A 25,426-nucleotide genomic window follows, 5' to 3' on the forward strand; every position below is an offset into this window, starting at 1 on the left:
GCATTGTGGATCTCCACCTCCAGTCAGTCTTAGGATGCTCAGGAATTTTAATGTCTGCTTTGTTTTCCGGTTCTTTCCCAGGCAGCAGCATGGAACTAGTCTGATGTTGGACAACTGCACAGCAGCTCTCAGGGCCCCAAGCAACAGCAGTAAATCTGTCACACTTCACGTTCCAATTGCTCTGCTTCTGGCTGACCGTGGCTGTGAGCTGCTGCACACAATGGATGACAACACTGTTGGCTAAACTATCCCTTTAAAAAGTCTGGAGTTTCTGCTGTAACTGGCTTGGCTTTCCCAGTTGCTGGAGGAAATTTGGTAGCAGGCCAGTGGCCTCTTCACGCCCTCAACTACCTTTTAAAGTGCTACGGAAGTGCTAATTTTAGTAAAATATATTAAAAAATAAAGTCTTGAGCAATGTAGGAAGAATCCCACGTTTGCTGATGGCACATAGGTGATACCATCAGTTAACTCATTGTTAGCAGTTACTAAACCAAGCAGGACTGTGCTCAAAGCACAGCTTGTGCTGATATTAAGCTGTAGCACTGGACCTGCATTTAGCCTAGAAATGGAAACAAGATGTGATCAGTTAGGGTTGAAGTTTCTCTCTGTTCATTTTGTATAAGTTTTAATCCAGATTTATTGCCTCAGCTTGCTGATCTCCATTGGTGCAATCATAATTGCTTCCACCAAAGTCTGCTTGTGCAGAAGTGATGGACAAAATTTCCGTGTTGGCATTCTTATAGCTTAGTTTGTGTTCCCCTTGTTGGATGACCAAAGATTTCCACGTGCGGACTTTTTTTTTGGCTGAGAAAAAGATTTCTGTTAATAGTCGCTGCTTTTGTGACATGAAGTCCCTAAAATTTAAATCTTGGAAGATTTAACTTTGGATGTGATCATTACCATTTTAAAGTTCTTAGAACAACAGTGGATGTACTGGGATTGAGTCAACCAGTATCAGTCATTTTTCTGTCTTGAAGTGTAAATGGCCCTATTTGGCATCAAGGCAGCAAAGTTTAACTGTGCAAGAAATGAGGGGATGATGCTTGGCTTAAAAAGAAATCAATTTCTTATTAAAACCAGATTTTATTGCTGAGTTATTTTGTATAGCAGTTTTTATATGTTAGGAATATGTATTTAGATACTTGTTCAATTGGGTGAATCAATATTCCATTGTATGTATTGTTTAGAGAAGTCAGTCTCAGTAGATGTTTGTTCCTTATCCTTTGGGCATGGGTAGGAGAACTTAGTTACTACACAGTTTGTAGATTGTTAATGGGTATTGATCAAATCACTGTGAGGAATTCACATGGCAAATGACCTTTCTAACAATTTCTCCGTTATGTAAATACTCTTTCAATGACTAGATCACCTTCCAGGAGGTTTTGCTGCCTAAATGGAGTGTTGTGAAAACTTGCAAGACTTTCTTTTAATCACCTAATGGACTAAATCGAGAATATTCTTCCAGTGTTAAATTACATAAAGAGGAAGGGGAAATGTCACTCAGTTATTACTCTTTACCTAAGAGTTTTATCTTGGCTTTCTTATGTGTAGAAAGAAAACATGCCAGACTTTCAGAAAGAGACAAGTTGGAAAGTGGAAGTAGAAAACTTAGATCCTGTTGGATGACGTGACAGCAGAGCTCTGAGTGATGTTCAGGATGGTCAGGAAACCTTGGCTTTGACCTGCGTAGCAATGTGTTCCATAGCCAACAGCCTCAGGATGCATTCATGAAGGTGGGAGGTGTAAGAAGTAGTTCCCAGTAGGATCAGGGTTTCCAGGAGATCTCAGTTCTTCATTAGGTGTGTTAGACCAAGCCCATGGGTGATGCAGTACTCTTGGTCTCAGCAGTCTTAGCCCCCTCCCACCCCCTCAGCAGCCAGCAGAAATGTGTTGCTTGATATGGGGTAGGGTATAGCTGCCCCTGACCAGCTCTGTGTCTGCTGGTGCTATGAGCAATTTCAGAAACTCTAAAGAAATCACTTTGATTTTTGTTTTAAATTATGCTATTACTGGTGTTCAGCAGAAGCAACCGTATGAAGGAACTAAAGGCATCTGGTGACTTAAATGTATTCATTTAGAGTTACAACATGTAAAAGTCCTAAATCACAAGATCTTGTTTATTAATATTACTAGCACTGTTTGTTTCCATGTATAACTCCTCTCTTTTTCTAATAAATACATTAATTTCTACTCCATGTTAATTTTAAGAAAGATGTTCATGTCTCTCTTAGACCTGGTTCTGCCATCTTTTTTCTCTGCCTGTTTTTTTTTTTTTCCAATAAATATGGCAAATAATTTGTTTTCTCTCTTCACCCTGAAGCCAGTGCTAACAATCAGTAACATATCATCATCTTTTCATGCTTCAAACGTGATTCAGTTAAGAAACCTCTATTTTTGCTACAGAAGGGCCCATAGCATAGTGGGAGATGGTGAAGAATGTTTCATGTTCTTGGCTGGGGTAGCTGTGTGTTAGCTAAAGGATACTTGCACTTTTTCTAAAGCTGGCCTGTGTTAACAATGCTTGTGTGTATCTATTTTCATGTTAATGGTGATTTAACCAAATGAGATACCTGTAATTGCATGCTCTCTCACCTGCAGCCTGATCAGCATCGGTTGAATTGAAAAATTGAAGAGGAGATTTTGATATTTGATTGAATTTAAAGACTTGGTGGTTTTCTTCATAAACTATGCAAGTTATCACAGAATGATTTGGGGTTTTGGGACCTTAAAGCTCATCCGGTTCCAACCCCCTGCCATGGGCAGGGGCACCTTGCACTAGAACAGGTTGCTCCAAGTCCTGTCCAATGGAGCCTTGAACACTTCCAGGGATGAGGCAGCCACAGCTTCTCTGGGCAACCTGTGCTAGGGCCTCACCACCCTCACAGGGAGGATTTTCTTCTCAATATCCAGTCTAAACCTGCCTTCTTTATGCTTCCTCATTTCATGTTTTGAAATGGAAGCTGATAGTCCGAGTCTGCATTCCTGCTGCTGGTTTTGAGCTGTTTGCACATGTGGGGAACCTTTATCACAGCTGTAACTTCTCCTTGCAGGCTCCACAGAGCTCAGTGTGCAATTAAACAGACTCAGGTAACTGTTCAGAAAATAGGAAGGGAGATTGAAGAAAAGCTGAGATGTACATCTACAAGGAATGAACTGGTATGTTTGATTTATTAAAACCTTATTGTATGGGCTTTCTGAAGCATCTGACTGATGTCTTGACCATAAGCTTGGGGTTTTTTTTAACACTTGAAATCTTCCTTTACACCTGTCATTTCAAATGGAAACTTATCTGAGAGCTGTGTAAGGTCATGAATTTGAGTTGTGTGTGTTACTCGGATTGCTAAATTGGTTATCCTGTTTTTACCTTTATTTTGTACAATCATGCTATCAAAGCGTAAACTTTGCCCAGTGCACGAAAGAGGTCTTTCAGCGAAAACAAACTTCTAATGATTTATATGAAACTTCTAATGATTTATATGAAACTGTGGTGGATTTAGAGTGAGGTGAGTCTACTGACTGTATCTTCTTGCACCCTGACTCCCTTTGGATGAACAGAATTCATGCAAATGCTGTTACTCAAGTGACATATTCGTTTTAAGCAGAAATTGTACTAGATCTTACAATGGCTTTTGACAATTTGTTTTGCCTGCTCTCCTCCTTTTTCCAGAGAAGTCTGTTGGCATTAGTTTCTGCTTTCTGTTCAGGAAAGCTGATCTTGGTTCAAAGCAATGAGTTGACAGAACAGGAGTGGTTTGTGGTGACTTCATTATGTTGGTACTCACTGGTATGTGTCTGGTGCCTTGTACAGGGAAGGGCACATTTGCAGTGTGAAGTTAATTTATTGCTGTAAAGCAGATTCTGGGTCGAGAGTACTCAGCTAAGTTCCAAAAGTGTTGAACTAGTTCAAGGATTTGACAAAATGGAAAAAATGGGAACTTATTTACCCACTGTAATTACAGTGGTTACCCTGTAGATGAAGAGGTGAAGAAGTCACCTTCCGTAAGGGGCAATATAAAATCTCCTGTGAGTCATTCCAGCCCGGAGCTTCTTTGCCTTCTGCTGGTATTTTGACTGTTTAACCATCGTCTTGTCAGTTACGGATATCCTTGTCCCTCCTTGCAAAGGCTTTTCATTTTTAAATATCTGAGAGCAAAACTGTATCATACAATCGTAGTATGTTTTTGGTTGGAAGGGACCTTAAAGATCATCCAGTTCCAACCACCTGCCATAGGCAGGGATACCTTCCGTTAGACTAGGCTGCTCCAAGCTCTGTCCAACCTGGCCTTGAGTACTTCCGGGCATGGGGCAGCCACAGGTTCTGTGGGCAACCTGTGCCAGGGCCTCAGCACCCTCACAGCCAAGAATTTCGTTCCCAGTATCCCATCTAACCCCATCTTCTGGCAGTTTGAAGCCATTCCCCCTTGTCCTGGCATTTCGGGCCCTTGTCCAAACTCCCTCTCCGGCTTTCTTGGACCACTGGCAGGGGCTCTGAGGTCTCCCTGGAGCCTTTTCTGTTCTCCAGGCTGAACACTCTCTCAGCTATTTCTTTGTATCCTCTTATTCTCATCATCTTGAAGCTGGGAATTGAATCTAACAGTGCAGCTTGAACATCTCCAGCCTTTTTCCAGCTCCTGCCTCCACTTTGTATAGACTTCTTACTGCTCACCTTCCCTCTTGGTGGTGAGCCCTTTGCTAGGGAATGAATGCTCATCCTGCTGCTAGTGCTCTGCTGTCAATTTTTATGTCCTGCTGAAGCACCTCCCTTAATTTTTGCTCTGGGCTCAAGAGAGGAGATGCATCCCACAGGAGGAACAAGCACTGTGGCACACAGCTGAGTTGCTTTCCTTCCAAAGCAGCAAAATGATTAAAGTCTTTGGGAATCCGTTTCCTGTGGTAATCTATGAACTCAGTTCTTAGTCAGGCAGGTGCTAGTCTTGTCCTGTTTTTTCCTTCCCTCCTATCACCTTTTTATGAAACTGCTTCTGTGCAGAGAAACTTTTTTTTTTTTTTTTAAATCTGTATTTCTTCCCACAGAAAAAGGAGAGTGAATGTTTACAGTTGAAGATCTTGGTGCTACGTAATGAACTGGAGAGACAGAAGAAGGCCCTTGGTCAAGAAGTAGCCTTGTTGCATAAGCAAAAAAGTACTTTGCTTGACAGAGGTAAGTGTAGAAACCTTAGCCTAGTTTTTGACCAAAATGAAAGTGCTGGTTTCTCTTCTATTTTTATTGTCTGGCTCTAATGTGCTTGTGTTTTTTCTTCATCTGAAATTTGCAGCCAGGTGTAATTTCTTCCCTCTCTCTGTTATACTGAGTTTTAGACAGTGATTTCTGGTATCTTGTCTCTAAATAACTTCTTACTATGACACCTCTCCAAAGCAATCTTAAATCTGTGTTTAACTGACATTTTATGAGAAAATCAGAACTACAGTATAGTACAGTAAACATTGCCATGATAAAGGGACTTAATAATGTCATGAGAGAAGTTTCTGTACCTGTGATTTTGATTCCATTTTAAGTGTTAGAAGACAAAAATCCCTCGTAATATTTTGATATGTAAGTGACAGATGAAATGCTCAGTTATCTTCGTATCATCCTTTACCAGGCAAGTCTCCTATAGTGAAATGCTGTATCACTGCCTCTTTGGAGGTCACCAACTACATACGTGTCTGATCTTACTGCAGGATTTTTTGTTTTCAGTACTTAGCTGAGTCTAAGAATGATGGTTTTTACCATGTACTTTATTCTGGCTATGCAAGTATTAAGACCGTATAACTGGATTACTGCACTGTGTGATTGTGAGAGGAATAGGTATTAAAGGAGGATGAAATCTGATGGGTTGTATTTGGCTGGTGAATGGTGTGTAGTGCATGAAGACAGGTGCTCCTCCTGTGCTGGCATTCTCTAGCTTGGGACCATAATATGGAAAATGGGCCGGTAAGAATAAATGGAGGATTATTGCCAGCATTCTGTCAGTATCTACTTTTTAAACTTTGGATAACTAAGAAAATACTTTATTTTTCTTTTTCCTGATTCCTCATGTTGCTTAGAAAATGCATTTGGGACCGAATACCAGAAACTTGAAGAGCATAATGAATCTCTCCATGAATTAAGAAAGGAATGCACTGCTAAGAGGTAAAAAGACCTATGTTTGTTCTGTAACTGGAAAAAAAAGACAGGGTTGAGAGTAGCCCATTGAAAATGGGACTTCTGGCACCAAATTCTTCCTCATGTTGCCCTGAAACTTTTGTTAAGACATCCCTGCTACAATTTGTAGATATCTAAAGTGATAATTACCAGTGGCAAGCCTAGAAGAGAAGAAACAGATGCTTGGTTGTATGTGTAGACTCTGATAGGACTTTTAGGTCTGTTTTAGTGTAACACAGTTTTGTAACCCCTGATTCTTGCAGTCAAAATATGTCTATAATGTATGGTACACCTGAAAACAAAAATGAGTTTTGTGTGCAGTATTATTTTTTTGGGTGGATTTACCTAACTTTTTGGAGGATAGGAACTGATCATTGGAAAGCTGCAGAAGGGATATGACAACTTAATACCTTTCTATGGAGCTTTTGAAGAAAATAATGATTTTGGAATCTCTTTCCCCAAAGAGAACAGTTTTTGAAGACAAATGCCCAGCAGGCTGTTCGATGCAAGCAGTTGCTGTCGGAGCTATCCTACATCTACCCTATTGATTTGGTATGTTTTCAACATCCTAACAATCTGCTCGATGTGAAATGGAGTTCCTATTTATTATACTGCAAGCAAATGTCATGCTTTGTTTGTGATAGAATCTTCTCTTTGCTCATCCTGTTTATTTCAGCTTTTTCTTACATTTGGCCCTTAGATTACAAACTTTACAGGGAGGCAACTTATGCCAGCACCTCTTACACAGTCTCCTCTATAAAAATAGAATAACTATAATTTAATGGATGTTTTCCATTTTGTGTACAATTACATAAAGTAACCCTGATAGTAGGCTAGCTGAGTGCACAGAAACGTGTTAAAATGTTGAGCTTCAAAATCTTTTATATAACAAATTAATATGAAGCTCCTCACCCTTTAAAAATTTGCATTTATTTTCTGAACTATGTGAGATGTGGATTAAAATACTGTGTCAGTCACTCTAAGTTTAGTTGAATATTTAGGGTTTTTTTATTTTTATTTTATTGTTTGTTAGCTTTGTTGTTGTGTTTCATGCAGGTTTTTGTGTTCTGGATGTTATTGTTCCAGTCTCACTTTCCACTGTTGATTTTAAATTTACAGAATAACCAAAAGGATTACTTTGTTTGTGGAGTCAAGCTTCCTAATTCTGAAGACTTTCAAGGTAGCCGCATATGCTTAATGTAGTTGTTACATTTAATGCTGCTGCTAAACTTTGTAAAATTAAGAAAACTGGTAGCAATAGCTTGGAGTCCAAATTTTTGACCAGAAAGATCTAGACTAGAAGAAAACTTAGGAATCATTTATTGCTACTTCCTAGCTAAAGCAAAGGAGGTTTCTGTTGACTCTTAGTAAAGCGCGTCTGTGTTCTAAGACTCCATATTGAAACACTGGAGCAGGTTACGTAGAGAGGCAGGGGAGTCTCCATCCTTGGGGATGCTCAGAACCCAGATGGATACAGTCCTGGGTAACCTGTTGTGGGCAAACTGCTCTAACCCGGAGGTGAGGACTGTGTCATTCCCAGAGGTGCCTTCCAAACTCAGTGATTCTGGAAAATATTAGTGTCTGACCTAAAATTCCATTGGAGCTGCCTTTAGTCCATAAATCTTGGCGGGGCAACAGGCATGAAGCCCCATTTGGTTTGCTGTAGTTGCTGGTGAACTTGCCAAATAAATACCTTGCAAAAAAAGACTTTGAACCTATCTGACGGTATGGAGTACATTGCAAGTGACCTTCTACTTTAACTGTCAACCCTCATCCTACTGCAGAAGCAAATATATCCTGTGCCTGCCTGTATAAAAGTTGCACAAGTAACTGCATGCATTCATCTACAAGTGTTTGACGTGAACTGGAAATTCATTAAAATCCCCTTGAGGATTTCTTGCCCCCAGTACTTGTTCACTCTGGTTTCTTGAGCGAAAACCTCCATTAATTGTCTAACTCTTTAAAACCACCCCATAGTAATTAACTTGTACTAATAATATGTATATCGGATGCTAGAATATTGGAGGAGTAATCTTTAAAACAAATTAATTTGTCAGTAGGACAAAAATCAGTCTATTGCTTTGTTTCCCGGATTGCACTAAATGTGGTAATGAACTCAGTTTGCTAACTCTCAAGGAATCAGTGGTGTGCCATCTTCTGGCCCATTTTCAGTTTCCTGGTATTAATTCATTGCAAAAGAATTACTAATTCTTTCTCCAAGTCTCTAGAAATATTGTATTTTGAGGAAGAAGTACTAAGCATTCAATTTAGTGAAATAGGCAGTTAAATTTGAAACTTGGGTTTTATCTCAGACTCAGTAGATACTATTTTTTAAAAAATCAGGCGTCTGAAGGATAAAAAAAAAAAAATCCCTAAAAAGCCAGTTTTGCTGCGAATTTTGAAGCTTTTTTACAAAATCCATTTTGAAAGAGGTGTAACTTAAATATGTATAGCATGATAGGCTCTGTCATGAGCTCAGTAGGGTTGTTGAATATCATTATAAGCTTTCTTGAAGGTCCTCTGTTTCGCTGGTTTCATGGATACATCAGAAGGGATGAGTATTACGCTGTTTGTATCCCTTAAAAAGAATTAAAAATAAAGAAAAGAGAAAGGAAAAGCCTTTATATAGCCAAAAGATGTAGTTTGAATCGCAAGACCTATGTGTATTCCTGGCAGGTGAAGCTTAAGGTTGAAACCTTAAATATCAAATTGAAAATGTTACTTTAAAACAATGGGTTAATCTTAAGTTTTTCCAATTATTGGCAGAGAACAGAGTTCATAGCTTGGGGTTGGTGTCTCTCTAACTGATCTCACTCGTGAATAAAGTTAAGGAAAATGCAGATTTGCCCTGATCCCACGCAGACGTGTCAAATCCATCTAGAGAAATGCAGAAAGCTTAATACTTGAACTTTTGTCTTGGGAATTTTGTTTTGCTTTTCCCATCTCTTCTTTACTCTCCCCCATCCAGGCAGTGTAGCTTTGAAAGTAAAATTTGCAGAACAAGCCATCACTCATTTTCTGTGCCTGGTCACAAGAGGCAAACACAACACAGTGAAGTGCAAACACTTGCAAAGCCCTCCAAAATGACTCCAGGCCTCCTGTTCTTGAGTTCTGACTTCTGAGAGCTGCATTAATTGTCATTCTCTGAGCAATAAAGATGAATTTTAGGTTTCAGTGAATACAATTAATAATGGAATCTTTTCATCGTTGACAGCAAAAGATGATGGAAGCATTGCTGTTGCCCTGGGCTATACCGCTCACCTGGTTTCCATGATATCCTTCTTCTTACAAGTGCCACTCAGGTATCCTATAATTCACAAGGGCTCCCGGTCTACAATCAAAGATAATATCAATGACAAACTGACGGAGAAAGAGCGAGAGTGAGTATGTTATAAACACACTGATGTACTTTGTTCAAAACAACAAATCAACACCAAAAAAACCCACCTTAAACAGTTTTGGGTAGTCTGAGGTGATATGGAATTTGAAGTTACTGTTTTCAGTAGCCGTGGAACAGTCGTTGAGTTTCTCTTGTTGGAATTCTGGAATGCAATAGAGTAACTCAGCTTTGTTATTCTGGGTCTGTTGGCACATATATGGGTTTAATTTGGTATCCAGTAATGCTAGAAAAACTTAAATAGTGTTTTTTAGTGTTTCATGAGTTTTGGCTTCTGTTTGGAAAACTTGCCTTCTGTGTTTTGCTACTGGCTATGGGAATGAACTGCAGATACCAAGTGTAGCCTCACTGGAGAGCTGCTGCTAGTGCTGGAGTAGTGGTTGATAAATGGGAGAAAACAAATAGCTTTCTTTTAACACAGAATTTTTTAATCAATTGAAAAAGCACAGTAACCTGCTGCCTACTATAAATCAACTGAATATTCAGTATAGAGCTTTTCATTTGTTCTGTAATCATTGTCTTTGAACATGTAGCTACACTGTTATTGTTTTCCTTCTAGGAAACTATCTTGCTGTCTTTAAATTCACTCCCTGAATGTCTTCTGCGTTCTGGAACTTTGCCTATTTTCCCGCTGTCTTTGCACCTGTGTGCTCTAATATGAAATTAGTGGCAATTATTGGTTAAGGTTCACTTTGTTGCCTGAAGCCACTGAACTCCCAGGAACTGAACACTGACCATCGGTGGAAGGCCAACTGCTCCATTCAGTGGCACTGGCACAGTTTGCCCAGAGAGTTTATGGACTACCCATCCCTGGAAGTGTTCAAGGTCGGGTTGGATGGGGCTTGGAGCAACCTGGTCTAGTTGATGGTGTCCCTGCCCCGGCAGGGGCTTGTGTTGAAATGAGCTTGAAGACCCTTAACAACTCAAACCATTCTGGGATACTTGCGATCCTGTATGTTTATAGGTGGCTGCAGTCAGGCTTGCAGCGCCAATAACTTCGTTTTTCCACAAAAGTTTGAAAAAGGAGCAAAGGAAATGACTGAGGAGAAATGAACTTTTGGAAAGTAGTTGACTCTCTTGACAGGAAGCTGTGAAAAGGCAAATTCTTCTCTTTGGAAATATGCAGTCAAAAGTATTACAACATTTTAACTAATTCCTCATAATCCAAATCAAGATGAAAGGGTTTTATTGTGCCTAGTTGACAGGATTGGGATGCTTGAAAGTGTCTGATTTCTCTTTGAAGGTTAGTGACTTTTGGCAGGACAGGCAAGGTAATTTGCCTTAAAATTTAAACTTGCTGAGGTCTTCCTGTTTTGACACCATAAAATACAACTATGAATCTTAACCAGTAATTGCCACTAATTCTGTAATTATGTCTTGTAAAGTAGTTTTGATACCATTTTAATAACTTATCCAAACACACTTCCTAGGTACCTTAATAGAACATTGACCTGTTTTGCTTCAGTGTAGTTCTTGAAGCAGATGGTCATACTCCTGCCTGTACATCACTTTGAAAAGAGTTGCAAGCTAGAACATCTGTATATTGAAAACAAATTTCAGAGTAGTAGAGGTCCTTGTGTGTGGCTGTATAAAGATTAATTCAATTTCCTGTTCTCTCAGACAGATTGGAAAGTTTAGTCCTTCATGCTACAGCCTTCCAAGCTCTTGTGACTTAATACTTGAGTTCACAACAGATTCCTGAAAAGGAGAAAATTTAGCTAAATATTATAATCCCTGTTGGGCTATTTACCTGTGTTGTGCAAGATTTTTTCAGGATTAGCTCCTGCTGGAGATCTTACCTTCCCAGCTATTGGAGAAACAATCCTATCAACCCCAAGGTCTTACGTCAGCTGCCTTAAATTGCAGTTTTCTTTCTGAGAGATCATTTTTCTCCCTTGCTCCTTATTATGTTGAGCACAGCAGTTAAACATGCATTATTAAATTTCTTTATTTCAGTCACCTGTCCTTTAGCAGCTTTTCAAACTCCAACATAAATTGTTGAGTAATTGCAGTGAGGTAATCTCTATATTTGATCTTTACTATAACACATAGCGTCCTCATTATTGATTAGGTTAAATATTTTACTTGGCTTTTTTTTATTGCAGGGTGTTGGAGGTTAGGATTTTTCTTGGTTTTTTTTTTTTCTCTCAGGAAATTTTTCTCCCATTTATTGCCTAAGAGATGGGAACGATGGATACTTAAGAGAGACAAAAGATGTGGCCAGAATGGGGGAGGGGTTGCAATTTGCTACTATCTCTTAGCTGGGGGTTTTTCTCTTGGGAAATGCACAGATACCCTGAGAATTGGCTGGGGGTCAGGGGCTGGGCTCAGCTCTCTCACTCCCTCTCTCAGGATTGGAGTGGAGACACCTGTGGTTTTGGTGTTGGACTGCTGCTGCCTCGGGGATTCGTTGCCTCTGCGGAGTTTTTTGTCCTTCACTGCTTCTGCTTTCTGGGGGTGAGCCTCTGCTCGAAAGAGCAGCTGTTGAAGTGGAACCTTTTCAACACCCGGCCTCACTGGGAAGTGCAGCCTGACCCCTCTCTGGAAGGAGTGTCTCCTGGCTGCTTGCGGAAGCCTGGCTTCCGCTGCCCTGCCCTGATGTTTTCTGCCAGTGCTTCGGGCTTTTTTGCTACACTTTTTACTCTACATTTGGTATCCACCCGGACCCCTGTGGCTGCTGTCACTGCTTCGGAGTTTTTGCTACACTTTGTTTTGCCACCCCGGGTGCGCTTGTCTCTGCTGTTCAGCCTGCTGCTCTGAGGTTCCTGCTATGTGAAAAGCTACAATCCATTTTGCCATCCAGAGTGGCCCTGTGACTGGCTCTTTCCCAGGAGTTTGCAAAGGGAGCCCCTTTTCTCTCTCTCCCCCGGGCTGAGGCGCCCTTAACCATGTGGAGAGGTGGCCCAGCTCGCGCCCCAGCGCCCCCTGCAGGCGCGGGGAACCATCGCACCTGCCCTGCCCGGCCGGGAGCCACCAGCGCCCCCTGCCGGCTGTGAGCGGAACTGCACCGAAGGGGAAAGGGCCCGACAGCTGAGAGAGGCTGGCACTGGGCTCCTGGTTCTGTTTGTGGTTGCTGCCGGTGGTGCTGTTTGTTTGTCTTGTTATACATATATATTCTAGTAAAGAACCGTTATTCCTTTTCCTGTATCTTTACCTGAAAGCTCCCTAATTTTGAAGTTACAATAATTTGGAGGGAAGGGGTTCATATTTTCCATCCCAGGAAGGTTCTCGCCTTCCTTGGCAGACGCCTGTCCTTAAAACCAAGACACAGGGTTTCTCCAAGATCCTTATTAGGAGTTTCTAGAAATTGTTCGTTGGGGTTTCACTTGAGCAAATTCATAAGTACAGGTGTTTGTTTTTAAAGTTATACTGTATAAAGGTGTTAACTACACTTTCAAGTTTCTCTACCAACTTTTCTAAGTCCTCCTGTTGAGCTGGTTAAATATTTTGAGAGCTTTCACAAGGTAAGTAACTTCTGGGAAGTGCTTCATTTGATTCAGATTGGTTTACTTGCATGATCCAGGTCACTTCTATGAGGACCTTGAGAATTTTCAATTTTTTCTGCTACAATAACTGTTATATTGGGACTTTGAAGTAGGAGGCTGTGGTGAGAATTTAGCACTTGTCTGACCACAGTACTGAATGTAGAATGAAGTATAGAGTGACTGCCAGTAACATATAGTATATGGTCAGCCTTGTAGTTGTAGGGATATTAGTGTTTATAATTTGTTCGATAGCTGTTCCCCTTTTGTATTCCAAAACCTAATTTTGGTACTACCAAAATGCTCTTAAGTTTTCTCCCATGATGTCTATTTTCATGACTTTTTGAATTACCACACTAAGGCAAGAATCTAATTTTTACTAAATTTCTCATTAATTCACTTCTTCCCTGGTCCCTTTTAGCATCTCCAGAGTGCATGCAATATGTAGGAAATAAGAATTCTCTGAAGTTCTGGAGTCTGAAAGATTTCAAAGCAATGAGTGCACTTTGAGTTGGTTTGCAGAAGATGCCGTGTTTGGCAGGAGTGTTGACCTGCTGGAGGGGTCAGGAAGTCTCTGTTGAGGGATCTGGACAGGCTGCATTGGTAGGACAAGGCCAGTTGTATGAGGTTCAAGAAGGCCAAGGGTTGTATCCTGCCCTTGGGTCACCACAACCCCATGGAACGCTGCAGTCTTGGGGCAGAGTGGCTGGAAAGCTGGGGAGGGCCCTGGGGGTGCTGATCGACAGTGGCTGAACATGAGCCCAGGTGTCCCCAGGTGGTCAAGAGGCCAATGGCACTTGGCCTATACCAGCAGTGGTGTGGCATCAGGCCCAGGGCAGTGGCTGTCCCCCTGTGCCAGGCACTGGTGAGGCACCTCCGATCCTGAGTCTCTCCCAACAAGAATGACATTGAGGAGCTGGAACATGCCCAGAGAAGGGGACAGAGATGGGGAAGGGTCTGGAGCACCAGGAGAGGCTGAAGGAGCTGGCTGAGCTCAGGCTGGAGAAAAGGAGGTGCGGAGGGGACCTTTTCACTCTCTACAACTCCACAGGAGGGTGCAGCCAGGTGGGGGTTTCTGTTCCCAGGTAACAAATGACAGAATGAGAGGAAACAGCCTCAAATTGTGCCAGAGAAGTTTTAGGTTGGATATTAGGAAACATTTCTTCTTTGAAAATGTTGTCCAGCCCTGGTACAGTCTGGTACAGGGGTAGAGTCAACATCCCTGGAAGGATTTAAAAGCCATGTGGATGTGGCACTTGAACATAGGTTAGTAGTGGCCTTGGCAGTGCTGGACGAGGGGTTGGGTTTGGGATGTTCTTAGAGATCTAAGAACCTTAATGATTCTATGATTCTATTGATATGTAACTCCCAAATTTAAGCTACTTAGACAGCAACATGTTTCTCTCTTCAGTGATGAACAAGCATGTTTGCAGAATAAATCACCTAAATTCTTTGGCACTGTTCTGGTGGAACTGAAACCTAACACTTCATCACATGCTCAGCAACATAGTGAGAATGCTGAGATGAAACTATTTCTGATATGTTCCGGTACTGTGTCTCTCAAGCCCTGTATTTAATGCTTCTGTTAGTCTGCTCCCAGATTTTTAATAAAGAATGGCTCCCAGTTTAGGGCAAAATAGGGATTGTTATGTCTGGAGTGAGACATACTTTGTGACATTCTCTGTGTTGGTGTTGCTGCTCATGTTATGGTATTTTTTAATATAAACAGCTTGGAAATATATATGTATCCCTCCAAGAAAAAAAAAAAAGTTTTTTTAAGTTTAATCACCTCTCAGGTATGCTTTGTATATCTGGACAAGTGAAATGCACATTCAGACCAGTTATTTATGTTGAACTTTTGCACTGTCATTCCTACTGTGTCTCTTAAAAGATTTTCAAGGACTCTTAACTTCCCTGCTAGGTGACTTGGAACTGGAAGCCGTTTCAAGAAATAGTTTTACTAACATTATTTCTCTGTAATAATAGTACAGAGAAATCAAATAGTACACACAATCTGACTGATGCTACAACTTCTTCCCACCAAAATGTGTTAAGGGAGGACTAGTAGGAGCAGTAGTATGAAAGTGGCCACCTCAGTGTCATACTTCAGGTTGGGGAAAAAAATGAAAGGGAAGAAAATGGTATCAATGCCTAAAAAGGTTTTATATTTAAAAGGTAGCAAGAACGTTGTCATTTGCAAGCATATCTACTGGAGCACTTAAAGACATTGCAGAGTTGTCTGATCTCCAGGAAGGGCTATTTTTTTTGTCATATGTTTAAATATTGAACTTGTTGCTATTCAATGTTATAAAGGTCAAAAGTAAATATAAAATTTAAAGGTAATGAAACAGGACCTGGACTGTCATGGAAGAAACCTGATCTAGTCTGGCGCATTTTTTGCAGGAATATTTGACATTAGTTGATCTGAGGTAACAGTAAACAACTGCAAAGGTTTCCTTGGCATTTTGTAGTTTATAGAAAGATTTTTTTTTTTCTTTCACTCTGCCTGACAAATACAGACAGCAAAGGCCAAATGGTTCAAACAGCTACCATGCAAGTCTTGGGCATATGCATTGAGGCATCTGACATCTTTGCAGTTGTTTTATTACTTTGATGTACCTCAGGAACCAAAAGTTGTATGAAATGATATAAGGGGGAGTGAAATTGAGGATGCTACCTTGGGTTACTTGTCCTGTCTAAATACCTTCTGTTGTCATTAAAATAAGAAACATCTGTCTGTTGCAATACTGGGTCCTCATAGAAAACAGGATCAAAATACAGCTGAATAATAATAGTAACTAAAGGGGATAGGTTTGTTCCTGAAGTAATTTCCTGGAAAGTATTTCTATGATGTGGAGTTATACCTCAAATTTGTCTTTTTCTGCAGCTCAGCTTGATCATTATTGAGCACCTCAAGCATGCCAGAAAATTGCAGTGATTAGTCAGTTTTTGTCTTGATGTTTGATTTCTCTAGGTGCTGATACTTTAAAGGCTAGTTTGATTTCATTGCTGTAGCCCTTGTGGGAAGGGCAAATGTATAAATAAAAAAAAACAGGTCACCCTCCACTGGGATGGTGCAGACTTGTTGCAACTGAAGAGTGTATCAAGCATGAACCACAGGTGCCCTTCTTGGGTCTTCAGGGTGGTTCTGGATTCCTTAAGGTTGCAAAGCGTTGAGTAAGTTTATCCTAACACAGCTAAAGTTGATGTACAAGGTCTGCAGCACCTTTCCGTGTGGGGAATGTTGATGTATCTCCACAGTTTATTGACTGAACCTTGAACTCAAACCTTAACAGACTGGATTACTCCAGTTTAGGGTGCTTTTCATTAGTTTAGGGAAACAAATTCCAGAGAAGGAGAAATTCAGGTTAAGTAAGTCAAGCAGGACATATTTTGAATCTGCACATACTCAAGCAGTTATTTTTGGTACAATGGTGTGTTTTAGACCTACTCATTTGCACTGCTCAGGAAAACTGGTTTGTTGTGTGTGGTTCACACAGTGTTAAACTATGAAAACTGAGTTACTGACAGTGGAAGTTCTGATGTAAGAAATTTCAGGCGTCTGAATAAAGCAAAGATACAGGACTCCTTGCCAGTTCTGCTCCAAAACTGCCTCCAAATTATCTTTCTCAATGCATTATCTTTAATGTCTTTTAAGTGTGGCAAGGTGGATTTGTGAATAAGTGGAGATAAGTGTTGCTGAACTGGCCTATGGATAATTTTGGTGCATTTGCAATCCACTTGTTAAATGAGCATAATTATAATAACAACCGTGACAGTGATCCTCCTTATTGTGTCCTTACTCCAGTTTGGAAGAATGGGAAAATCAAGATTTCAGCTGCAGTAGACTTAGTACAACACCACTAAAGTGGTTATTGCTCTGTGCCTGGTAATAGATAAGTTACTTGCAAACAAAGCAGTCTGAAAAATCACAACACAAGCATGTGAAGAATTAACTTTTCACCGATGTTAAGATTTTCCAGCTCAATTGAGAAGTCTTTAATCATATTTGGTATTTCGGCTGAGATAACGAAATGGCAGCTTTGGGAAGAAATCTTGGCAAACTTAGATGGAGGGAGATGGTTGCTTGAGAACTCTAATAGCTATCAAAGAAAAGTTGATTCTTTGGGGTAGATTGAGTGTGTGTTAAGGGTTTAGCGTATTGCTTAAAGAATGCTTTTTGCCATGAACTTATCTTGAACTGTATTTTTACATTCTACAATTCTTGAGGATATTTAGCCAGAATCCTGGCTTATTTGATTCTTGATTAGCAAAATAATGCTTTTGCCTTCATTGAGTCAGCAGATATTGCTGTGTATAGATTAAGAATTAGATCAGGTGTTGTTTAATAAATTTAGATACTGTTAACACTGTTTCTGGGAACTAGAAGTTTTTACATGCTCCTGGCCAGTCTGAGAAAGCAGATTTTGTTTACTGCAGTAGATGAGACCACTGACCCCAGACATCTGAGACCAGCTGAGAAATGTTTCTGTGAAGACATACTAGTCTTAATTTACTCCCATTGGAACACTATGCTCCTGTTGAGATTTTTTTTTTTTTTTTTTTCAAAACATTACTTCATTTTTTTAAATAAGCAGGGACTTGAAGAGTCTTCTAGTTAAAAGTGATCCTTCAGTGGCAGTGAGATTTAAAGTTCTGACAGCAAGGTTGTCTGCTCTGTCCTTAGAGATAGTCCATGTGTTCTGACATCCATTGTGGCTTGCATGGTGCAAGCCTCAAATCCAAGCTGAAATATGTCATGGGAATGCCCAATTTACAAAAAGCCATCAGTGTCACTGGCTCCATGGATTCTTTTCTGCAGTTTTGAGGTGTTAGAAATGATTTGCTGAAGCAATAGAATGATACCCTCTTGTACAAAGTGGTGACTGTCTTTTCAGGAACTGCCTGACTTTCATAATCTGGGTCTTTGTTTTTATTTTCTCTCCAAAGTCTGTACATATTGGAGCTATCGTGCATTCCCCAGGAGCAATGTCACAGCAGTTAAACTTGTCACAGAAAGATGCTTCTGCTTTTGATTATCATCATCTAAACTGTTCAGAAAAGCATTTTGAAAATACATTTCATAAACTAATGTTTTCTTTTCCTAGTAAACTAATTATCTATGTATTGTACAAAGCTTGAATGGGGATATGCTTTTTCCTCATGGCAGTCTGTATTTTTGTCATCAAATTTGTTTTAAAAGTGTAGCTTTTTCTGTTAAGTAGGAACTCAAAACCATATAGTATTTGAATTTTCTTATGATTTGTAACTCATAATGTTAACAGATGTCTTAATCTGTAATTACAAGCAAAATGCATGCTTGTAATCCTTTTCTCTGCCTTTTAATTTAATTTTGGGTCTTCTGTGGAAGATCTGTGCAGTCTCTGCTCTGAAGCTGATAGAGCTGTGGTGCAGCTTATCTGAGAAGGAAACAGGTTTTAAAGCTATGCAGCCAAAGCTTCTTGCGCCTTGATCTTCAGGTGGAGTGCTAAGATGTTGGGAATGCTGGATATTTTGGTGCTTGTGGCTCTTGAGCAGCCTATTTGTCCTGGTATTTGATTTGAGGTGTCCTGGGGAATTGTGATTTCAAGTGAGCTGTCTGGACAGCGGTGGTCCTTCTCACTTAAAAGGCTTTCAGGGTTTAATTTCTCCTGGTTCAGAGAAGCCCCAGGACTTAAAAATAACACAAGCTTACTCCTCTGGATACGACATTCCATTAGAATGAGCAAACAGGATGTGGTGAGATTGGAGGAAAAATACTAGTTCTTTCCTCCCCTGCCTGCCCCCCTTGCAGACCCCAGAAGGAGGTGAGGCTGAAATAACTCAAACTTCAGTAAATATTTAAACCTTTTTTTGTACACTCCTCATACTTCAGACATATCAAGCAAGAACTTGTGACTTTTTTATGCCATTATCTTATCTGGCTTGTGCTGCTTAGTCCTATCCTGGTGTCTTGGTTTGAAAGACAGGTGCCTGTGAAGGAAGGCAGGAGCCTCCCTTGGAATGGAAAATGTAACCCCCTTCCCTCCAAATTATTATAATTTTGAAATTAAGGGGCTTTCAGGCAAAGATATGGGAAATAGGAATAACAGTTCTTTGCTAGTATGTATAACAAGGCAAACAAAAAACAATAACTATGCCAGTAATAACAAACAGAACCAGGAACCCAGTGCCAGCCTCTCTCGGCTGTTGGACCCTTTCCCTCTCGGTGCAGTTCCGCTTACAGCCGGCAGGGGCGCTGTTGGCTCCCGGCCAGGCAGGGTGGGTGTGATGGTTCCCCGCGCCTGCAGGGGGCGCTGTGGCGCAAGCTCGGGGAGCACACAGTAATGGCGGCTTGGCTGAGCCAGGAAGGGATGGAAGAAAGGCTTCACAAACCCTTTGGGGCAGCCGATCCTGGAACCCCAGCAGGACCCTCGGAAACAGCAAGCTGGAATGGCAGGAATGAGCACAAAATCCCGGGTGGTAGATGAGATGTATCAAACTCCACAGCTGTAGTGGGAGCCACCGGACCTCTCGGGAGGCAGGGAGTGCAGAGCTACAGTGTAGCAAAGATTCTGTGCAGTGGCAAAAGAATGGTGGGGGTGGGGCAGTGGCGGCCCAGCTTCCAACAGGGCAGGGAAAGGCAGGCTCAGGATCCTGGGGTTTTTCCTCTGAGGCACTGAAGCAGATGGTGAAAAGTCCCTCTTTTAGTGAGGTAGGGTGTTAACAAGCTCCCAGTGCAATAGCCTCTCCCACGAGCAGAGTTCCAGTCACGGTAGAAGAAAGGCAGCAGAAGGCAGAAGCCCGTGGTGGTGATGAATTCTCCCCACAGTGACTGCAGCCTCTCTCCCCTCCAAATGCCGAGAGAACAAGAGAGCTAGGGGTTGCACTCAACCTCATTTTCCCAGTCCAAATCTTGCAACATCTCTGCCTTCCACAAGGAACCCCAGGTAAAAGAGAGTAGCCAGCTGCACCCCTCCACTGAGCTGTGGCCATATCTTTTGTCTCTCTGAAGTATCCAGTCATTGTCTCCTAGCAACATGTATGGGGGAAAATTCCTTAAGAGAAAAAAAAATCAAAAGGAGAACTCCTACAACTCCCAACACCTTGTGTAGAGTCTTGTATAGTATCCATGGTCTTAAGCTTGAAACTCATTTTTTCCTTAACTAACCCATTTTTAATAGTGTTGTGTGAGGCACATTTGTTCCCCTAGATCTCATAGATGACTCTGGTATGACGCCAGTGACTTACAGTCACAAATATTACATCAGTTCTTTATCTGTAATATAGTGAATAACTGGGTTTCAGCTGCATTCTGCCAAGTCTGCTCTGCAGCCACCTCCCTGCAGTTATTCTGCTTACTGTCCTTGAAAATGAGAAGTGAAAGAAAAAGCGAGGTTGAGTTTGTTATCTGACAAATTTGATGCAGTTGGGAAGGAAGTATCAAAGATAGTGTAAATATGGTGATGTGAAAATGCAGTGGTGTCAGCTTCATTTAATCTTTGAACTAAGATTCTGATTGGCAGTTAAATACTGGGTAATGTCTTGATGTACAAATGGACAGCAGTGATGATTGGTGTGCTCATGATTTGGGATTGGAACCAGCACTGTTTAACTTCTTAGTCAATGACATGGACAGTGAGATGGAGTTTGCCAATGACACCAAGCTGTGTGGTTCTAGAAGGAAGGGATGGCATGCAGAGGAGCCTGGACAGGCTGAAGAGGTGGGCCTGTGCCAGCTTTGTGAAGTTCAGTCAAGGCCAAGTGCAAGGTGCTGCACTGGGATTGTAGCAATCCCAAGCACAAGTTCAGGCTGGGTAGATAATGGATTGAGAGCAGCCCTGAGGAGAAGGAAAGTGGGTAGATGAGAAGCTGAACATACCCTGTCCATATGCGCTGGCACCCAGAAGCCCTCATGTGCTGGGCCGATATCATGGCATGGGCAGCAGTGGAGTGGGAAATTCTGCTCCTGTGTCTCACTCTGGTGAGACCCCACCTGCAGAGTTGCCTCCAGCTCTGGGGTCCAGCATCAGAAGGATGTGGAGCTGCTGGAGTGAATCCAGAGGAGGCCACAGAGGTGCTCCGAGGGCTGGAGCCTCTCTGCTCTGGAGGCAGCCTCAAGAACAGAAGTCTCCAAGGAGACCTGACAGCCCCTTCCAGTGGATAAAGGGGCTCCAGGAGAGCTACAGAGGGATTTTGGACAAGGGCCTGGAGTGACAGGACAAGAGAGAATGGCTTCCCACTGCCAGAGGGCAGGGTTAGATGAGATATTGGGAAGAAATTCTTCCCTGTTGTAGTGGTTTGGTCCAAAATACTCATTACTGTTTACCTGACACTGTACCGTGCCGTAAATCAAGTCCCTCCTGATGGGAGAGAATTTGCTAAAAGTCCTTGCAAGGAGTTTTGAAGATAAGCTGAGACTTTTCCTTTAGTTTCAATGTTTCCAGATAGTTGTTTATTAAGTCTTATCAGAGGAACAGAGCCACTAGCGTGACCCAGGTACAGCATAGAAGACAGAAAAGCAGGAGTGAGTGCTAAGTATCAAGATTTACACAGCCTTTTAAAGATATTTTAACCAATAGTTACTAAAAACCTACATTATTTTCACTTTCCTACCAATTATTCAGTAACACAGCTAGGAACTGCGGAATTTTCTATCCAATCATTCCAAACTACTTTTACTGCAGAACATGGAGTAGTAGTAGAAGAAGAAGGTTTAGAGAACAACAACAATCCTCCATTTTGATATTTTTTACTCTTATCTATGTACTACAAAGAGAAGCCCAAAACCTCTAAAATTTTCACCCTGTGACAATCTTACATAGTAATCTATCACCTAATTCACACCACTGTATTTTCTAGTTCTTGTCTGACTGTTGGTCATTTTTTCCAAGGTTTGAAGCTAAAACAGTGTTGTTCAGGGGGGTAAGAACCCTTAAAAACAGGCAGAGAAATACTCTTGGCACTCTGGGTTCCTACATTTACCTTCTGTGAGATAAGAATTAGGAGAAATGCAAATCAGGCACCAAACTTAAAAGAATATAAAGAAGTTTATTAACAGACCTGAAAGAAGAAAAAAAATTATACTACACCTTCAGAGCACTTCTCCTTCCCCCACCTTTCTCCCTTCTCCCAGTGGCAATGTAAAAAGACAACCTTTGAGATGTTAAGTCTGTTTACCACTTCCATAATAACCTTGTTCAGTCCATTTAGGAAGAGGAATCTCTCTTGACCGTGCTATGAAAACATCATCACAACAAGACAGCCGCCCAGGTTGGTTCTCTGCTCGCATGCAAGTCCCTTCCCAGACTTGCAGCTTTTCCCACAACTGCTTTTGAGGGTCCACTCTTGAAATTACTGGGGTAAAATTTTAAGGTTGAGCCGTTCAGAAACAAAAGTTCTCTTCACCCATCTCTGGGAGCATTTCATCTCTAAGAAAAGAGGCCCTTCTCCTTCCCCAGGAGCAAAGGGTCTTCCTCATCTTCATTGTTAGGACTATCTCTGGGAGCATCTCTAGGAACTGAGGTTTCTCCTTTCCCATTTGGAGCAAAAGTCCTCATCTGGTCCATCTCTCCCTGTTCAAACTTCTCATGAAATTACAGCTGCGTCAGCATCTGCCTATCTCAGCGCAGGTGCTTTTGCTAACAAGCATGAATTGAACACTCCACCCCCCATATCTTCATGAAATTACAATGGGTACTCTGACATATCATAGCTTCACAACAGAATTTCAGCTTTAAGCATCTCCTCTTTCTCTTCCCTCAGGTTTTCGGCTCTTCACAGCAATAAAAGGGTTAATCTCATCTCAGCCTTGCAGCTGGAATGAAGCTTATTGCTGTTGGTCACATGCTCTTTGCTGGACAGTGGTGCAGCTTCAGCTGAATCTTGGCCACAGTGGAGGGGGGGGAAGCCGAGCTGCTCTGGCTGCCCACAGCAGGGCTGTGGGGGGGTTTCTGCGGGTGGAGCAGGGCCCATCGGCTCCAGGATGGCTGTGGCCTGGCCCAAGCAGGGCCTGGGCCGGGCCCTCTGGCCCCCGCACGGGGCCCGCAGCCACCTGTCCCAGCACTGGAAATGAGTCAGAGCTGGGGGGGGGAGGGGAGGGGATTCCTATTCTTAAGTGTGGATCACAGAGGCGGTCACAACTTTAAGTGGCTCAAAGAATTGTCCATATTCAAGCTGGCCAGCTGATAGGTTCTGTCAGGTCACAGGAAGCTGTAAGCACCCCTTTGCAAGAACATCACTTCTGGGACTGTGCTTGCTAACCCATGACACCTGTGAGGGTGGTGAGGCCCTGGCAGAGGTTGCCCAGAGAACCTGTGGCTGCCCCATCCCTGGAAGTCTGCAGGGGCAGGTTGGATAGGGCTTGAAGCAACCAGGTCTAGGGAGAAGTGTCCCTGCCCATGGCAGGGGGTTGGAACTAGGTGGGTTTTAAGGTACCTTCCAACACAAACCATTTTGTGATAATTAAAGCGTATGTGTCCTAATTTAGCTTATAAAGCTGCAGATATTACTGGTTCTTAAAGTTCTGAACCATTTGGAAAGTTAAGGCTATGTAACATGATTCCAAACTAGGTTTGGAATTTTACTTAGATTTGCCAAATGAGATGTAATATGATACTTAAATTGTTCCACATTTCAGCCTGTGCAAGACAGTTGGATGTGATGTGTAAAAACCATTATTTTACTGACTTCTTCCCTTAAGAGCTTTCTGAAGTAGAGATTAAACTTTGAGACTTTAATATAATTTGGGATATGGCAGAGGTCTGAACAGAAGAGAGAATAAAAGATCTAAAACATATGGTGGATTGTCGAAGTAGAAGCAGGTGAAAGCAGTTAAAAATGAAGCAATTTCATAAGCTTTAAAAATAGTTTGTATTAAAGACAGGTGGTTATAGACAATAAAAGTGGGCCACCAGTATGTTGGTACATATGTGATATTTCTGGATGCAGAGTTCATAAATCACAGAACACAACAGTAAATGTATTTGGACTTGAATTCGTAAAAGATACTTGAGGTCTGAAGTAAACGTATGGAATAAGGATTCTTTCAACTTTTCCTAACATTTACCATCTGCCTGAACCAGGAATCCTGTAGTGATTTACTTGCGTGTTCATCAAGCACTGAAGTGGCTATGTAAACCAGCTACAGATGAGCTAAGGATATGAAATTAAATGAGATCTTGACGGCTGATGAGTACTTGTTGAGGGCCAGCTGGGAAAGGTAGGACAGTGAAGAGTTTTTAGTGGTTAGAGCAGAATACTTTGCACAATTTATATGAGTTGTAAGAATGGTCTAATGCTTAAAACACCACAAGTAGTCTAATCATAGTTTTAGCTTTGTGTGCGGGTTCTCGATCCCCCCATGTCCTCCCTGGATGGGGGAGAAAGTCCTTGTCAGGAGTAAGAGACAAACGAGACTTTTGGATCTTCTTGGTCTTCAGATTGTTTATTATATCTTATCAGCAATTTACATGCTGCTGACATAGCATGAAGCAGAGAAAGTACCAAAAGACACGATACTGGAAATTCAAGGCCCTTTTAAAGGTAAATCACCCAATTGTCACCAAGAATGTACATTATTTTTACTTTTCTACCAATGCCTAATGAACTATCTATTCACGTAGCCCTGTACTGCAGCATTTCCTAACCAATCATTCTGTGCTACCAACACTGCAGAAAATGGAGTAGGTGAAGAAGAAGGAAGAGACCTGAAAAATGACAGGAGTCCTCCATCTTGTCTTCATCTACTAACCATACTAATAAACCTAAAACTCTAAATTTTTCACCCTGTAACAAACTATGTGTTATACTACCACCTAACTCACACCGTTGTAGATTCTAATTCATTCCAAAGCCTTGGCAGCCCTCTCCATGGACGAAGGTTAAAAACTGTTTCCCTGGGGGGATGGGCCCCTCAGGACAGGCAGAGAAACATTCCCTGCACTCTGGGTTCCAACAGCTTTGAAACAGGCCTTTGGTTTTCCAGAATCAGTATCTGTGGGCAACTTTAAAAGATCTCTGTCGCTGTTGAGGCGGTCACGACACATACAGACACACCAACTGCTCTGGGCAAAAGCTTACCCTTAATACTACGTAGCCTCTTTTATACAGTTTCTTAGCTGTTTACATAGTTTTAAAGCACAACAAACTTGATTCAACCAATCACCACACACCACTATGTGAACACAGGATAGTCTTGCAGCATGTTTTTCTACCTCTAATTCAGCTATGCCTCTTTCCCACAGTCCTTCTCTAACCAAAGTAACAGGCCTGAGCTGTGATTTTACAAAAGCAACAAGGCCTTCATTTTATAAGGTTTTACCTATATGCCACAGATCTCTTTTTCTGTAGTCAGTTTTCTGGTTTTTAAATGCATCAGTACTAGTGAGCAGTTTTGGTTGAAGACGCTGTATTAGGAAATTG

General features: G+C 41.6%; 1 protein-coding gene across 4 annotated transcripts in view; it reads left to right on the forward strand.

Moving 5' to 3' along the window:
- The window catches only part of UVRAG (UV radiation resistance associated), a 101,014-nt gene that overhangs the window by 36,516 nt on the left and 39,072 nt on the right, over positions 1-25,426 (forward strand). For 3 of the 4 annotated variants that reach the window (XM_032097727.1, XM_032097740.1, XM_032097749.1), the window contains exons 7-12: positions 3,051-3,156; positions 5,035-5,161; positions 6,049-6,133; positions 6,610-6,697; positions 7,202-7,325; positions 9,360-9,525. In XM_032097727.1, coding sequence (XP_031953618.1) covers positions 3,051-3,156; positions 5,035-5,161; positions 6,049-6,133; positions 6,610-6,697; positions 7,202-7,325; positions 9,360-9,525 — 696 coding nt within the window. The remainder of the gene's footprint in view (positions 1-3,050; positions 3,157-5,034; positions 5,162-6,048; positions 6,134-6,609; positions 6,698-7,201; positions 7,326-9,359; positions 9,526-25,426) is intronic. The other variant, XM_032097733.1, reaches the window with a different exon arrangement.

This window comes from Corvus moneduloides, chromosome 2 (genome assembly GCF_009650955.1).
Source record: "Corvus moneduloides isolate bCorMon1 chromosome 2, bCorMon1.pri, whole genome shotgun sequence".
In the NCBI taxonomy this organism is placed as follows: domain Eukaryota; kingdom Metazoa; phylum Chordata; class Aves; order Passeriformes; family Corvidae; genus Corvus; species Corvus moneduloides.